Source organism: Lissotriton vulgaris, chromosome 7 (assembly GCF_964263255.1).
Source record: "Lissotriton vulgaris chromosome 7, aLisVul1.2, whole genome shotgun sequence".
In the NCBI taxonomy this organism is placed as follows: Eukaryota; Metazoa; Chordata; class Amphibia; order Caudata; family Salamandridae; genus Lissotriton; species Lissotriton vulgaris.
In genome coordinates, this window is record NC_141695.1 from 1,667,444,208 (window position 1) to 1,667,462,624 (window position 18,417).

The following is an 18,417-nucleotide window of genomic DNA, read 5'->3' on the forward strand; positions in this document are numbered from 1 at the left end:
TGTGACTCTGCGCAGATCACTTAATCTCCTCGTTCCTATAAAAAAAACAAATGAACGAGTCCTTGTGTAACGTAACTGGTGATCATGTAAAGCGCTCAAATTCCTTTGGGTCGAGATCGCGCTATAAAAATCAAGAAATGTCCCTCCATGGGTCTCATGCTTCCCTTTAAGTTCTACTTCCGTGTTCATGCGCGTTATGTATTGCATTGGGCTACTTTTAGTAGAAAGTGTGCTTGTTGTGGGCTTCTCTTGACGGGTGGTTGGGCTTGTCGCAGGTTTCAGATCTGAAGCTTTGGAAGAAGGATGGCGCTGGCTCAGGGAAGGGAACCCGACCTTGTGTTGCGCTTCCTGCAGGAGGTGGAGGAGCGAGCCGAGGAGGTGCTGGCGGACAAACAGCAGGTGAACAAGGAAGGGCATGGGCACTGGGAGGAGTATGCAACTGAGTTATGGAAAGGGCGCACCAAGCAGGACGCAGGATCTTGTCTTAATCACTGACACGGTGTTTGAAATAGAGAGTTCTGACAAGACCGATGGAAAAAGCATAGCAGTCAGCCAATTGGGGATATTAAACAACAAAACAAGCAGAAGTTGCCTCTGGCGTTTGAATTCAGCCATAATGACATAGCAGAGTTAAACGTAGTAGTTTTGGAAACTCTAAAGTATCTTATGTTCGCCTATGGCCTAAGAGTAAGAGAGCCCTTGTACAGTGGCAAAACAAACGAAGAAAGTATGAGATAAGCGCAATAAGTAAATTACTTAAATTCTATAATCTTCAATTTTGTGCAGTCTTAGTGATGAAAACGAAGGAAGGTTAGACCAGTACATTACATAGGTTCAGTAAACGTTCAATGTCAGAATAGCAAACCATTGTGTTATAGTTGCGAATTTTGTGGAAGAGTAGGGTCAGGAAGTGTAAGTCTTGGTGGACAGGTTATTTTGTGTTTTGAAGGAAAATGCAGGTTAAGGAGAAAAAAGTTTTACCTTTAGTTTGAGAGGGTGTTGTACGAATGTACGGGAGGTGGTGACAACATGCGAAAGATGCGAGGGTGAAGCTTCCAATCACTGTAATCTCTCAGATGACGAGAGTTCCAGTCTGCAATCCGATTGTCGCGACCCGGCAAGTACTCTGCAATAACTGTGATCTGACGTTGCAGACAAAGATGCCAGAAGTTTTTCGCAATCTCCGCTAGAAGTCTGGACTTGGTACCCCCCAGTTTGTTGACATAATGCACTGCCGAGATATTGTCCATTCTGAGAAGAATGCAACAATTCGTCTGCTGAGGAGACAGACACCGAATCACGAAGGAGCCCGCTAGAAGCTCCAAGCAATTGATGTGAAGGGACAACTCCTCCTGGGACCATCGACCTCCCGTCGCAACTGGACCGCACCGGGCTCCCCAACCCCAAAGGCTGGCATCTGATTCGATCACAACATTCGGTGTCCTCCTGAACAGCGCACGGCCGTTCCAAGATTCCATGTGGTCCAACCACCACAACATCTATGCCTGGGCATCCTCCGTCAGAGGAATGTGATCAGAAGACCCTTCTGCAGATGTCTGATTTTGAGACGCTGCAGAGCACGATAATGCAATGGGCCCGAAAAGATCGCTTGAATCGAAGAGGACAGAAGACCTACTATTCGAGCCACCGATCTCAAGGATACAGTATGTTGAGCCAAGAGCAATCGCAAGTCCCTCTTGATGGACCTGATTGTCTGTCCGGGCAAGAGGAGCTGACAGGAGACCGAATCTATCCGAAAGTCAAGGAAATCCATCGACTGAGACGGAACAAAGTCGGACTTCTGTGGATTCACTAGAAATCCCAGAGATTGTAATAGATCTATGGACCAACGTAAATGAGTCTGAAGAACAAGAGGGCACTGAGCCAGGATGAAAACGTCGTCCAGATAAACGATCAAGCGAACTCCGTGCGCCCGCAAAGACTCCATCACTGGACGAAGAAGCTTCGTGAAGCACCACGGAGCCGATGAGAGGCCGAATGGAAGGACTGTGTACTCGTACCAGGTCCCGAGCCACTGAAGCTGGAGGTAACGACGATGAGGGGCGTAAATCGGAACCGAGAGATACACATCCTTCAGGTCTAGGCGAACCATCCAATCGCCCTCCCGAAGCAGATCTCTCAGCAGATGGATGCCCTCCATCTTGAAATGACGGTACACCACTCCGCCATTGAACTCCTTTAGGTTGAGGACCAAACGAGCACCTCCTCCCTTTTTCTCCACGAGAAACACGTTGCTGACGAATCCCTGTGGATGAGGTGTCATGGAGACGATGGCCCCTTTGGCCAGAAGAGAAGCGATCTCTTCGGAAATTAAGGGCTGATCTTGTTGGGAAAAAACAAGTGGAAGAGGCCGATGGTGTTGGCGAGGATGACTGTAAAGCGATCTCTTCGGAAATGAAGGTCTGATCTTGTTGGGAAAAAACAAGTGGAAGAGGCCGATGGTGTTGGCGAGGGTGACTGTAAAATTCTATTTTGTAATTTTGCACCGTCTCCAACACCCAGGCATCGTTTGAGATTAGTCGCCAATTTTGGAGAAAAAATTGCAGTCTGCCCCCCCAAATCACATCTGAAGCGAGAATCAGGCTCACCTGAGTTTGAGGAGTCTTGACGTCCTCCCTGGTTGCCGTTGTATCCGCCTTTCTTGTATTGTCCTCTGCGTTTCCGAGAGGGGTGGAAATAAGATTTTCCGGAGGAGTAATCCTGACCACCTTTTTGGGTCTTGAAACCTCGTTGAGAGTTTTGATCCGAAACACGGCCGAACGAGCGTCCCCGATGTCCGGCCCTGCCAAAAACTGGGCGAAAAGCCCAGCGCAGATTAGATTGGGCTTTATCCAATCCACTAAACGTGGCCACAAATTTGATGAGTTCCTTAAGGAAAGGGGATCCAAACTGCAAACCTTGAGCTTGTGGCCCTGACTCGGAAGAAGCCAAGTCCGTGAGCTTGGGATCTAGTTTCATCAAAATTGAGCGGCGGCGCTCGGAAGAGCGAGCACAGTTGGCATTTCCCAGGATACAAATAGCACTCTGCGACCAACCCACGAATTCATCTGGATCAATTAGTGCGCCGGAGGCTTTGGCCCGAAAACCCGAGTCAAGAATTAGGATGAACAGTGTCGGTCGGGTCAAAAGTAATCAATTGGGGCGTAGAAGGAGCATCGACAAAACGTTCCTTACGTGGCTTCTTGGAAGGAGGAGGATTTGCTGGTTCAGAGGAGGAAGAAGAAGATGAGGAAGCGTCATCATCAGAATCCGAAATGGGGGTTGAATGGCCAGACGTAGCAGGCTTCTTGGTTGGAGGCGCAGAAGACAGAGTCTTTGCCAATTTTACGAAATCAGAACGATGAGGATTCTTTGGAGACTTCTTAGCGTGTCCAGAAGACTTAGGCAACCAACCTTGTTGTGCAGCATATTCGGACAAGTGGCGTTTCAGAGGGGCAAAAGCCTAAAACAAAGCCTGACCCATGAAATCATCCACAGAGCCAGAAGGCTCTTCACCATCATAATCATAACCCTCTTCATCGTAGTAGTCTCCCATGGCGACAAGAGTTCGCCAATTAAATGCCCATGTGAAGGAGAAAGGAAATGTCAATAGCCAAGGCCAATTCAGGGGGAGTGGAACCCCAAAGCAAGACAACAATGCAGGAAAAACCTGTCAAATATATCAAGAGTGGAGGGAGGGCTTGCCAAACAAAAAAGAAGAAAGCCACTCTAGGCAGAGCCTAAGCAAGTTTTACAACCCCCCAACTATACTGTTAGGGGGCGTAGACGGAGACCAGACGACAGGATTGTGGGCACGCTGAAAAAACAGCTGTCAATTTTGTTCCCAGACAGAAGCGCTGATAAAGGAACACCGGGCCAGCCAGAGGGAAGGTAAACAATGCTGACGCGCATGCGCGAACAGCCGCCTGCCGAAGAGGGAGACGAGTGCGCTAAGTGCGCATCTGCCGATCCCCTATCTACCGCTCCACAACGAGAAACAGCCGCGAAACAGCACCCGCCTGCACAAGGGAGGTGACACACGCTCCCAGAAAAACGCCGGCAATAACCGTCTACGCTGAAGGAAATATATGCAAAACCGCTACAAAGCGGAACAAGAGCAAGCGCATAAAGCGGCAAAACACAAGAGGAGCACACAGGCAATATAAGTAATATGAAAAGGCACTTAACTGGCTGCGAAGCAGCAAAAAAAGAGGAAGTTGTGACCTCCTATGATCCTTTATATAGGGTGGTGTACTCTATGGTTACCCAGACATCATGGGTATTGTAGTTGTTTTTTGCTTTACTGTGTACTGATTGGCTGCTGTATTTCAGTAAAGGAATTGAGAATAGCATAATCGGAGCCTCCGTCCTGCCATAGAATCTTAATTTCTTGTCAAGATGGTGATGATGGTGAGCATGGAGGAGTTTGTGGACAATGCGGGATGTCTTTCAGGTAGCTTTAGTAGGAAGCCAACCTAAATGAGTGATGGTTATGGTCTGATGTGCTTGAAGCATCCAACTCCTGCTATTCAATGGAGAGAAGTATGCAAGGAGACTTTGAGCGTCAAAAGATGTATTTTCAGAATGCCAGATAAAATTGTGTTACCGTAATCCAGTCTGGATAGCACCAGTGCTTGCGTAACTCCCTTAATTTGTTTTCTTCCAGTTAGAAAGGTTTGACACCCTTGGTTAGTCTAAGTTGGTTCTTCACAATATTAGCCGAAGTGTGTGACGTAGTTATGTAGATGGAGTATATTCTCAAGAATGAAGCACAGCGTTTGCTAGCTAGAGAACATCCTGAGAGTTTGGCGGAATCCAGCCTTTTTTGACTGAGAGGAAGGGAATGTATGACGAGATCAAGAGAAACTCAATTTTGTCAGGGTTGAATTAGAGGCGATGTTCGTTCATCCAGAATTCTGTTTTGCAAAGAGTATAGAATGGAATGATGCTATGTCATATTTGCAGGAGATTTTAATGTTCAGTTTGGTCTTATCAGCATATTGTGGTACACAATGGCAGATTCTTCGCCTGTGTTGCTTAAAGGTTCAAGATGTAAATCGAAAAGCATAGGAGCCAAGGTAGAGCCTAGTGGGATACCTTGAGAGAGAGTGCATGGGTCAGACAAGGAACTGGCACTTTGGATTAATTGTGATTGGTTTACAAGGTATGATAAGAACCAATCCTAGACCAAGCCCTTTAATCTTTTAGCATGTGGTCAAGGAAGTCCTGGTTTACCCTATCAAAGGCCACAGAAAGATCAAGTAAAAACAATGGATAAGAGTACCCACTGTCGAGGATATGTGGACTATTGCCCTTTTATTGTAGGATAGCGGTTTCAGTGCTGTAGCCTGCCTGCCTTCCGGAATGGGAGGCATCAGGAATGTTATTGTGATATGCAAACTCTGTGTGGATTGGATACATGGGTTTCCAGTATTTTTTCTGCAAAAGTTAAACCGGTGATAAGATGGAAGTTGTTGAGGTTTTCGTAGCTGGGGTTGTGCTTCTAAGGAAGTGGTCATACTTGTTCTACCTTCAGGCATTCAGGAAAAACGTCTGGGAGAGAGGTTGATGGCTTTTGTGCATTGAGGAACTAGGTACAAATGAATTTCCATATTAAGATTGTCAAGGAGGCATTTGGATGGAAGGAAAAGAAACTTTTTTCTTTGAAAATAGGCGTTTTCCTCAAACGATGGAAAGCGTCACCAATCCGCACTCTTATCCATAAAGTTTAAATAATTGAAAAATGTACTTCAATTGTAATTCCAAACGTTTATTTATTTTTGTAATGTTCTTTTTTCATTTTGTGACGTTATCTTCACATTCAGTTATCACCTCATAATTCATGCGCTGATGTGCCCTATGCATTTCGGGCTATGCACTTCATCAGGGGCTCATTCCTAGATGTTGGTAATCGGTTTAAGACGCGATTCCAATATTCTACATAATCTACTCCTGTTGGTGTATGCCAAACTGCGTCTTCAAAGGGCTCGAACATTGGGATCGGCATGACTGCTGCAGGACTGTGACGGCGGACTGTAGAGTGAAGCGGCCCAGCGAAGCCGGTTGGTGCTGTGTGCCGGGGGACGCTTGGCTGGCCCTGGGCTGTGATGCATGAGTGCAGTACTGACGGTGGCCCCTAGCCTAGATTCGGTCCCTCTTAGGCCCACCTAGTTGCATGTGGTCGCCTCTGGACACATCTATGAACACTCTGTTGGAGTGGAACTCTACTTGACTCCGCTCCAGGGTGTTTCCTGCGGCAGAGAGGAGGTTCTCAGAAATGTGCTGCAACGAGGAGCGCCTGGGACGACCTGGGTGTGGCACCTGGAGATTGTTGAGTGGCCTCCCCGAGCCCACACTGCTTGTCTGTCTGGGAGGTGGAGTGGGGTAATGGTGAAACCCCAGGTGATAACGTGGTGATCTTGGTGGAGCGATGAGTGCCTGGTTCCCTGCGCTGGGGGATCCCCATAGAGGCTGCTGATTGCGAGGGATTCCTCTTGCCCGCCTACCCATTCCGCTGTGGTGCAGCAATTCTGGACATGGCTACGGCTTAAGTGAGGCCCGTCCACTGTAACATGAGGGAGGAGGCGCTGAACCTCATAAGAACTGTGTGCCGCTTGTACTGGGTCCCTGCTTGTGGCTCTTACTACTACTAGTGTGGAGGAGTCTACGTTGGGAAGAACTTGTTGTGACGCCTATGTGTCTGGGTGGTAGAAACGGGCAAAACCAGAGCAAAACTACAAAGGACTGCCACGGAGCAGGAGGTGGATCAGCGGCGACTGGCTCAGATTACCCCTGAGGTGCCACACCTTGAGGACCCCATACAACAGCAGCTGGCTCGGATTCTGGAGGCAATATCAGATACAAAGGAGACCCTGTACCAAGACATAAGTACAGTGTCGGTAGGATGGGACTCTTGCGTGCCGAACACCAGAAACTCAGTGACTGGGTAAAAGTGGTGGAGTCTTCTCTCGAGGAGCTGACCCCGGCCCACCAGGCGACGCTTAAACAAATGGCAGATCGGAACAACACGGTCAAAGTACTGGAGGGCAGAGCAGAGAATAGTGAGGGGCGAAACCGAAGAAACAACATCTGCATTTTGGGCATGCCGGAGGGGATTGAAAGTGGCAATATGATGTCCTACTTGGAACCATGGCTCCGTAGAGTAATTGCACCGGAAGGGCTCTCACAGTTATGTTTTATGTTATGTTATATGGGTATTTATTACGCGCACGACTACTCTTGAGTATCCTGGCGCAGAGTTCTATACTCTGGAAAGAGCGCACAGTGTCCCGGCGCGGCTACCGGCGCTGGGTCGCCCACCGAGGCCGTTGGTGGCCCGACTCTTACACTAACGGGACAGAGACTTTTTATTACAAAAAGCTTGCCCGTTTGCAGTAAGGTCTCAATATTCCCGGACTATACCCTCTAAGTGCAGCGGAACCGCGCCTCCTTTCTTGAGGTTAAGAAGGCACTGAGAGTGGAGGGCCTCCAATACTCCCTTATCAGCCCTGCTCGACTACGCATCATAGAGGATGGCAAAACGTACTTTTGTGAACACCCTATGGCAACTTGGGAGTGACTGGAGGAGTAGAAGTCTGGGGCCCCCGAGTGGCTTGGGAAAAGGCACCTCGCCACCAAAACAGACGGACCGAAAAGCGAACCGGTAGATGACCAGTGAGGAGCACCCCAAAGAAGCCAAGCCCTTCTCAAACGGAGCGAGAAAGAGCAGCAGCACTGCAGGCGGTGGCTGAGATAATGCAGGATGACAGACGGCAGTCAGAGGTGGGTTTGCGCTTGCCGAGGGGCACGGAGGGCTTGGAATCTGACTCTTCCAATGCGGACACTCTAATTATGCCACAGATCACTCCGAAGACTGCGGATGAGATCATATAGAGGGGGCTGCAACCTGGAATGGACTTGGTCGTGTAACCGGCTCCTACTGAGGTAAAATGGTTCAGGTTTGATTTTTGAGGTGGTCGGTGCCTGGCACGGTCCCTGACGCTCTATACGGACATGAGACCCTGAACAAAGCCATGACCCCCAGTAGGACCTCACCATAGTTGGTTTGGACCTCGGTTGACTATCGAATTTGCATGAAGGGTTTGGGCGGGTGGCCGTTGCCACACTGCTCTGGGGACTGAGGAGTTGGTCCATGTTGGGATCTCTTTTCGTTTAGTTTTGGCTTTTTCTTTCTTACATAAGACCTGTCTTGCCTGCAGCGCGGAGCTCGAAATGCTTTTCTGTCTTGGGGTGGCTAGGGGGGTGGTGGGATAGACTGATTACTTAGCTAATAATGCCAACACACTACCAGACGATGAAACTACTCACATGGAACATTAAAGGGTGGGGTCCATGTCTAATCGCCACAGCATACACAACTACCTTGGGAGACGAGGAGTGCAGATAGCCCTCCTGCAGGAGACGCATCTGCTCCAAATAGAAGTGGACAGGCTGCGTTCAGTGGAGGTGACAGGTATACGCTATGTCCTCGGCATATGCCCGTGGGGCGTTATTTGGATTAGATTGGGAGTGACCTTTGAGTTGGTACGGTCTGCCATCGACAAGGAGGGCAGGTATGACTTCCTCTTGGTGAGGTTATTTGGGCGGGAAATCACGCTGGGTTGTGTGTATGCCCCTAAACAGGATCGGATGTTTCTACTCATATAGCGGACATGATGGTGGGTCCAGTACTAATAGGAGGGGATTTTAACATAGTAACAGATGTGAACTAAGATCAATCTCGCCCCTCCCCTGCCCGGGGCCCAGACCTGCGGGACTGGATGTCTCATTGGGGACTGCAGGATATTTTGAGGATCCAACACGGATACACACAAGAATATTCCTTCTATTCCCCAATGCACCAACTCCATACACGACCAGACGTCTTCTGGTGGTCCCCCATCTTCAGTGAGTCCATCACACATACAGAGTATTTGGGACAAACTCTATCCGATCACAGCCCATTGTTGTTGACATACCGGCCACATGGCGCTAGAACCCCAATACCCACATGACGCCTTAACCCGGTGTCCCTAGAAGAAGCACCGTTTGCAGATTTATTTATTTATTTATGGGTTTGTACCGCGCTAGAATTGACTCCCGAAGGAGTATCTCTGCGCCCAACGCAACGTGAGAAGAAGAATGGGAGAGCTAAGAATCTAGAGAAGGTGCTGAGCCTGGAACAAAAAAGGTTTTTAGCCGTTTCAGATGGTCCGTATAATGCCTAAGAGAATCGGGGAGTTTATTCCAAAGGCCAGCGCCGAGAAAGGACAAGGCTTTTCCACCCTGTCTTGCCTTTTTAACAATTGGGATTTGCAGAAAAGACTGGTTACTATTGCGGAGGGTACGTGCTGGGTTATAGGGAATGAACTTTTCGGCCAGATACGATGGACCTAGACCATGTATACCCTTGTGGACCACACAGCAGGTCTTGAATTTGATCCGTTGGCGAATCGGCAACCAGTGTAGATTTTCTAGCAAGGGGCGTGATGGAGATCTAGGTGGGGCATTCAGGACCAGCCTTGCAGCAGTGTTTTGCACCACCTGAAGCCTGCTAAGTACACCATTGTTTGCCGATGCCAACAGCCTGTTGCAATAATCCAGGCGACTAAGCACCAAGGCCTGGACCAACATTTTCCTAGTTGTGTCTGGAAGTAAAGGAAACACTTTGCGAAGTAGTCCAATTACATGAAAGCAGGACCCGACTGTCTGGTTTAAGTGGTCCTTTAAAGATAGATCTTGATCCAGCCACACACCCAGGTTCTTTACCACCTGTTTAGGGCTAGGGACAGAGCCTAGATTTGAGGGCCACCAGTCTGGAGTCTACAGCATTTTGGCATCCCCAAAAAGCATAACCTCTGTTTTTCCCACATTGCACTGTAGGAAATTCAGGGCCATCCATTGAGAGACCGCCTTCATGCCTTCTGAAAAGGACTGTTTGACCACGGAGCGTAATGACTTGAATGGAAAAAGGAGCTGAGTGTCATCAGCATATGACACTGGGATAAATCCATATGATCTCATAATACTGGCCAGAGGGGCCACATAGATGTTAAAGAGAGTAGGGCTTAAACATGATCCCTGTGGCACCCCCTTTGTGAGCTCTAGAGAGGCAGATCGAAATGATCCCATATTAACACACTGTATACGGCCAGATAAAAAGCTCCTCATCCAGGCCAATGCCGAACCCTCAAGCCCAACCTCTACCAAACGCCTGAGCAAGATGTCATGGGATATAGTATTGAATGCTGCCGATAGATCCAATAGCACCAAAATCATTGAATATCCTTTATCCTGGGACATTCGGATGTCATCTGCCACCGAAAGGAGCGCTGATTCGGTGCTATGATGTGGCCTGAAGCCGGACTGAGAATGATCCAGACTTTCTGTTCGCTTGATAAAGCTTGACAGATGGATATTAGCGTGCTTTTCCGTTAATTTGCTCAGGTACGGGAGGAGAGATATGCGCCTGAGGTTGGACAGTTCTGTCCATGGGATGGAAGAATTCTTCCGAATGGGTCTCACCAGTGCCGTCTTCCACTCCTGTGGAACCCGGCCCTCGGAAAAGGAAAGGTTGACAAGGGACTGGATCACAGGACCGAGTACCTTGCCGACCGATGACCAAATTCTTGCCGGGATAAGGTCTGATGGTGAACCACTTTCGATTTGACCAATAAGGTCCTCTACCTCGCCCAGGGAGGCAGCAGGAAACTCAGTAAGCGTGATGGAATTAGCAACCCTGCTTTCCTGAGATGGCACCAAGGGCTGGCCCATGGAAAGGCCTGAGTCAGTGATTTTATCATAAATCCTGTCTATCTTGTTGGTGAAATAGAGGGAAATATCGTCGCATAATTGTTGCGACGATAGATCAGGACTCTCGCAAGCCATGGGTTTAGTGAAGGTTTGAAGAATCAGATACAAAACCTTGGGGGCATGGCCTGCCTCCGTAAGTTGTGAGGCAATATAGTTCTTATATCTGATATTCTTATGATAGGAAGCCAAGGCTGTATAATAACTATTCTTATCAGCCTCAGAGTGCGACGATCTCCAAATCTTTACAAGCTTCCTACAAGCCTGTTTATGAGACCGTAATTGGTCAGTAAATCAAACTTCCTGCCGTTGTGCAGGGCGTGGCTTACATAATTTCAAGGGGGCAATGGTTTCCCCGCAGAGTGGATGGCAAGGTTGTATTTGTACAGGGCCAGCTCAATGTTATCAGAGGCTGTAATTCGGGGTTCAACAAATATCTCTTGTAAAACTTCTTGAGATATTTTATGCCACTGTCTCCGCAACAAAGGTAAAATTAAGAGCTAGCTAGAGGGTTTAACCCAATCAGGCATGACGAATTCTATGACCGAATGATCGGTCGAGTTTACCTGTTTGGGAGGGTAGTAAACAATCTTGGGAGAGTTAGATAAAATTAAGTCTAATGTGTGTCCCAGGTGGGTGGGGCCCGTGCTATACTGTGTTAGGCCCAGTAGAGAAAGATCGATTAACAGAGACTGGGCCTCCACATTATCCAGTAATTCACTATGTACATTAAAGTCCCCTAGGAGTAGGAAATCATTACCGGAGTTGATGTGCGGGGACAATGCTTCAACTAGTGAGATGGAGAAAGTCGTACAAGGGCCTGGGGGGTGATATACCAAGGCCCCTTTCCAACCAGCCCTTGTGTAAGTATTGATCCTAAAGATCATTAGATCCATATCTGCAGTGCAACAGTGATCTAATATTGAAATGGTTACGTCGCATTTATGGACTATGGCGATACCACCACCAGTTTTTTTAGGTCTGTCCATCCTCACTATTTTTTATCCTTCCGGGATGCCAAGTGTAATTGCAGGGACCGAATGGGGCTTCAGCCGCGTCTCCGTCAGGAAACAGCTCAGGTTGGGAGGTTGAAATCAGGTCCCAAACCTCTGTATGATGTTTAGATGCCCTAAACTCCCATGTCAGCGACTATTTTGTCAATAATGAGAGATCCGCTTCCTCTGTTTGGTTAAAGCAGGAAGCATTAAAAGTGGTGGTGCAGGGATAGTGCATTGGGCGAAGTGTAGGATGCGCAGGCAGCTCTTCAGAGATTTGTTGGCTAGAGAGGGAAAAATACGAGAGTTGGATAACCTTCAGGGACGTGACGCGCAGGCCCAAGCACGTCTTCTGGATAAACGCACACAATACACTGACAAATTAGAGCAAATTAGGTCTTATGACTAGAGGGCATGTATGGATAGGGCACAGAGGAAGGAGGGACGGGCTGGTCGTCTCTTATCCTGGTTGATTCGTCTGGAGATGCATGGATCTCAAATCATGCGCATACGGACAGTTGACGGTTTGACCCTGAATGATCCAGGATTAATTAATGCTCTGTTCAAGGGACCACTATAGGGCCCTCTACACCGCCACCCCTGGGTCTCCTGGTGTTACTGTTGATACCTTCTTAGATCTGCTAGACCTCAGCACACTGGATGCAGAGGCTTGTGAGGAATTAGGTGGACTGATAACTCGCATTCCTTACTTTGATTCCCCTTTGTGTTTCCCCATGCGCTTCAGTGGCACATCTCAGAGCTGCAATGCACACGAAACACACAATGCACATTGCAGCATCTTGGGAGTATAGAAAGCAATGTTTGTTGCTTTCTATACGTTTAGCATGGCCCATCAGGCATCAGCAAAGCCAATTGTGACGCTTACTCAACATTGGGGAAACGAGTCCAGTTGGCTCTGTCAGTGCTTGTTTTATATTGCTGTCTGTTTTGTGTAATCCAGAACAGTTTGTTAACTTTCATAACTTGAGCCACTTGTATATTTCTGTCCTTCCCACCTGTTCCTGAATGTACCCCTTTTCAAATACTACAAGTTTTCATCAGAGCTGGTTTACTCCTCTAGATTGTAAGTCCTCGTATTGGTAATTGTGTAATGCTTATGCCGCCCTGGGGAACAGAAGAGGACAGGCGGTGACGTGAGTGTTAACAGATTGTTTCAGTTTGAGAAACTGCTGCTGTTTTAATGGACTGTTGCTCGACTATTTATTTTACTAATGATTAATTGTATTTGTTATCCTTGAGCAGTCTTCTTGACCTCGCATTTCTCCTCTATTTTGCACAGACGGGTTAAGCGGACATGTGTCTGGTGCCTACTTCTGTTCTATACACACACGCACCCCCAACCACCCATCCACCTACACTTTGTTGGTCTTGCAATTACTCTGTATTTTGGAAATAATGTTCCTCAGTAAATAACATAACGTATTGGTTATCTCCAGATAGTGGACCTGGATATAAAGAGGAACCAGAACCGAGAAGCACTGCGGGCCTTGCAGAGAGACTTGGGGACGTCTGGTGAGTCCTTTTAAAGAGAGGTGGCCCACACAGAGCAGACTCCTACCTGGCTGCACCTACATTGGTTTCAGGGCACCCAAGCAAATATTTGCTTACACTTTAAAAATGAGTCTAAGAACAGCTATAGTAAACCCTCGTAAATAGGAAGTTGGAGGAAATTTGCAAATAAGTTTGTAAAATATCTGTTCTCAGAGGTAGAGGTTCCAACGAAAAATGTGGTAGTTGCTGTTCTTCAACTGTTATCCTGTAAAAAGCTCTCTAATGAAATTCCCTTTTTAAGGTACGCTGGTGAGCTAGAGATGAACCATGTGTAACTACTGTCCAGTGGTACCTGGGTGGTAGACTGTTTAATGCTCATCATTGTTGTATCTTGCCACCATGTATTCATAGGTTCTACTTTTAGAAGCTGCAATGAGGAATTTGATCATAAGTAACTCACATCTATTCAAATTTTCTTATCAACATGTGGGAACTTTTCAGACAGAAAATTCACTGCATGCCTTATTTCCCTCTGTTGCATCTCTAATTCATGTCTAGTTTCTCTCTGTGAAATTCCAGTCCTGCAAGTTCACTCGGTGTCGATTGTCTGGCTGTTCTCGGAGGTCAGTGGGGTACCCAAAGTGCACCTTTCTTTTCAAAGAGAGGCTACTGAACTCCCTCCTGGGCTATGTGAGACAGGAAGTGGTGGCAGGATGATTTAGTGAAGGAATGGGCCTTTTTTAAGTCTCGGCTAGCGTAGGCTGCGCGCATGCGCAGTCTCGCTGGCGAGAATTAATGATTCTGAGTAGCGAGGGTTAACCCCTCCCCTCTTCTCCATTGGCTGGCCTCCTGAACGGCGGCCAGCCATTGGAGAAGGTCTCGGTGACGAAATTCTCTCGCTGTAAGCCCCATCCCTTTCGGATTGGGGGCGTGTTTTTTCAGTTTGTTCTACCCTCTTCTCCATTGGCTGGATTGTAAACAACAAGTCAAAAACACGCCCGTTGTTTACATTCCAGCCAATGGAGAAGAGGGCAGAAAGAAAAACACGCCCCCCAGTCTGAAAAGGACGGGGCTTAGAACAAATGGCGAGCGCATGGAGCAAAGCCTGCCTCTTCCATCAAAGCAGAGCGGCGTGGCTGGAAGAACAGTGCTATGAGCTGGGGCAGCTTTGAAAATCCAAACACAACTACCTTCCTGCTTCCATCATCCCACTCGATATTCAGTGACATTCAGGTCCCGCTCGAGACACCCCGGCGCACAAACAAACACCACGGGTAGGGGGGAGCCATACTCCCAGCCCTGCCACTGTCCGGAGGAGGCGCTGAGGAGCACGCGCTAACAGCTGGGCCGGTGCAGGCTCACAGGAGGTCCAGCACGCAGAGGCGGGGCATGCGCTCAGCCCCTTTTGAAGCTGCTCCTCAGAGCCCGGGAAACCCGACACCGCCTGATGTTACGGCACCGAGCACATCATTTCACATGCACCATCCTCCTCATGGCACCCGAACAACAACCTCCACTCCTGCTGCACGCATAAAGGAATACAAGGACTGCCTGCGCTGACCGAATGTCTTTAAAAGTAGCAGTTTTTCCGTGTACAAAGTAGAACCACAACAGATACTGAAATGGACTAGGCAGCACATACACAACTCAACCAAAGAATCGAGAGCATACAATGCAGCACAGATCGCAACAGAATCTGCCAACACAACAATGCCAACTCAAACCGTTCTGCAAGTAAACCCTGAGAAGTTAATGTTAAAGATCCGCGCACCTACCGCCATCAGAATATCACACATGTCATCAGAAGGAAGCTTTAACGTGTTTAGCCTTTGTGAAATAAAGCCCAAAGCTTTTGGGAGTCTGACTACCACAACAAAAGAGAGGCTAGTTTCATCTTCCTTCTGAAATGAAAACACTTACAAATGCAGCAGTTTTCGACTTGTACCATTTCTCCAAACCCAGCCAATGGCAACAATTGTCAAGGGTTTTGGAGAAATTTAGCTAAGCATGTACTTTCTCATACCCAGAATATATGTTCGCATGGCCCTTATATGCTCTATGCGGTGAGTCCATCGATTTGACCCCTCCCCTCTATTTCAGGTCCCTTGGCGGCAGAGGCAAAAGTCTCCTTAGGCTGGCCAGTGCAGATGCTGCGATCCGCCAGGGGGGAGGGGTAGCACAGCTCCTAGGGGGCACATGGCTGCGGTGGGCTATCCCGGGGCCTCGGCCCGCGTGGGACTTCGTTGCATGTTGGAGCCAGCTACCCCCCCCCCCCTGACCTGTATTGGATCTGCTAGGGGTGGGTGGGTTCAGTGAGGCGCATCGCACCCTCCGCTGCCAAGGCATAGCATAGTAAGGGTCGAGCACCAGTCGTGGGCCGGATGGCGCAAGGGGGAAATGCAGCGAACACTGCGGTATCCTCTTAATTGCTCCCTGAAGGTATAGGGTGTGGCTTAACGGCTTAGGGCCCTCATTGAAGCTGGGGAACGTGTTCGAGTCTCCGCAGGGACACTCAAACACTCCTGTTTCGTGACACACGCTAGGGTTCTCTGTCACAATTTCCGACTCAGGAATTGCCACATTTAGGGATTATCTATGGGGTCTTTAGACTTCCGGTATTTCCTGAGGCGCGGTCTTGCTGCCCCACGACCACCGTGAGCTGGCAGAGGGGAAGAGGTCTATGGAGTCGTGGGCATATTTTTCTAGGGCACATAGTGAAGGGGTTGACACTGGAGCTGTTTGGGGGCTCTGCCTCGTCCTGACTGAAGCTGATGTCGGGCAGCCTGTTGTCCTCATTTTGCTACGACTCCAGCGCGCCTAAAACAGCAAATGAACAGCCAGGTTTCCCTGACACAATTTACATCTAATTAAGCGATTTGATGGTTTCTGTGTGCCCTTGCAACCCAACGACGGGTGTTGTGCGGAAATAGCCTGCCGCGGCCTCCAGTATACGTGTTTGTCATCCTGGGGCACTGCAGTTTCATTCACGTTGACCCCGGTACGTAATTTCTTCAGCAGTGCTGTGACCTCAACACAGCCATCATTTGCCTGTTTAAAGTCCCGCCGACTGAATCAAACTCGGCGCTCAGCAACAGAGGGCTGGGGCTGTGCCGAGCGCTGCACCTCGGGAACTGCACATAAAATCAGTCATCACGCCCCTCCCCCCAACTCTATGTCAACTGAGGAGCCACTCCCCCCAACTCCGGCAACTGAGGAGCAGCCCCTCCGATGTCTGGGCCCTCAAACTTCTGCTCTTTGGGAAGGAGCGTGGCCTAGCGGTCTAAGCAGTAGGGGTACGGTTCCAGTCTCTCCGTAGGCATGGGTTTGAGTCCCATTGCTGCCAGTTATTTTCCTGGAGTTGCCGGGTGGGACATGTGGCGTCTGCCAATGTAGGTACAGATATTGAGTTCCTTTGTATCTCAGATGTGTCAATATGCACGATCCTGAAAGCGGCATGTTTTACCACGTCAAGTAGGTGAAGGTGTTCCATGGCAGGGGAACTTTGGTGCATCTTCCTCTATCACCCTGCGTCTCTAAGGCATGGCTCCCGCAAGTACACTGGAGGGACAGTGGGTGCAATCACACAGGATGTTGCACAAATAAGGATACCAGGAGCTATACAAATTTTCTGTAAATAAATCCTGCTTCTCCTTCACATCCCCAGTAGAAGGCTGAGCTCTATTGTGAGGACAACCATAAACCATTCTCTAGAATTTCACACCAAATAGGGCAAGTTGTGTGTCTTTTGTCTGTTACAGCTTACTGTGTGTGTGGGGCTCTGTGTGTGTGGGGCTCTGTGTGTGTGGGGCTCTGTGTGTGTGGGGCTCTGTGTGTGTGTGGCTCTGTGTGTGTGTGGCTCTGTGTGTGTGTGGCTCTGTGTGTGTGTGGCTCTCTGTGTGTGTGTGTGTGTGTGTGTGGCTCTCTGTGTGTGTGCGTGTGGCTCTCTGTGTGTGTGGCTCTGTGTGTGTGGCTCTCTGTTTGTGGCTCTCTGTTTGTGGCTCTGTGTGTGTGTGTGTGTGTGTGTGGCTCTGTGTGTGTGTGGCTCTGTGTGTGGCTCTGTGTGCTCACTGCTAATACTCTGTACTACTCTCTAATGCTTAACAATTGCAATTGTAAATGACAATACCATATATTTATCGGTTTAAATTTTCTTTAAAAAGTGAAAACAATAACATTTGCAATACCAGTAGCTCAAACTTTAACAAAGACGAGACCATTGCATTGTAAATGCTTGTTTACCTATAACCTTCATGGGGCGATGTCGTAGCTGAGGGGGGGCGGTCCGCCCCAGGCGGCACCTTTTTTGAGGCGGCTGAGGCGGCCGCGCGGGCGGGCCGGCCGGCACACTGACTGACTGACTGACTGACTGACTGACTGACTGACTGACTGACTGACTGACTGACTGACTGACTGACTGACTGACTGACTGACTGACTGACTGACTGACTGACTGACTGACTGAGTATAGACTAGGGGGTTACCCAAATATAGTCACTGGGACCTGGGTTCAATATGTACTGAGAGGAAGGAGTCCCAGTGTCTGTGTAGGTTAATGTTAAAACAGTCAAAGCAAATAATTAACAATACATTGAATGAGTCCACATTGTTTTAATCACAACGAGACTGGGTATATTAAATATACACACGAGTAAATCAATAAGTACACTTGGTTGTACAGTGCCCCAAGAGGGAAAGGGAAGGTGAAGGTAAGTGATCAGGTGAGGATGAGGTAGTGAGGATGAATAAGTGACAGTAAAATCAATGGATCAATTACACTATCTATTAGTCATATACAGTACGGTGGACCAACAGTTCATGATAGTTGGGTTAGGGGATCATACTTCACATAGAACAATAAATGAAGCAATTGATGGCGTGAAGTTGATAACTAGTGGGCGGTTGTCGACGTTTCGACCCTCTAAGTAATGCAGGGATTAGTTGAGCCCTTGCTGTGGGGTCTTCAGCAGGACAAAGAAGGGGGGCAGGCAACCTATTTGAGTATATAGAATGCAGGATTATAATTCACATTGTGGGGAAATGTCTTGTGATAACAGGTTAGCACACACATATTACGATAATTCGACTGGAAATTAATCTCACA

At 48.4% G+C, this 18,417-nt stretch overlaps 1 protein-coding gene across 1 annotated transcript in view; it reads left to right on the forward strand.

Annotated features, from left to right (window-relative positions):
- The first annotated feature begins 251 nt into the window (after window positions 1–251).
- PDRG1 (p53 and DNA damage regulated 1) overlaps window positions 252–18,417 on the forward strand; it is a 43,469-nt gene continuing 25,303 nt past the window's right edge. Inside the window, exons 1-2 of the mRNA XM_086932681.1 lie at window positions 252–399; window positions 13,262–13,337. Of these exons, the coding sequence (XP_086788807.1) occupies window positions 304–399; window positions 13,262–13,337 (172 nt within the window). The 5' untranslated portion in view covers window positions 252–303. The remainder of the gene's footprint in view (window positions 400–13,261; window positions 13,338–18,417) is intronic.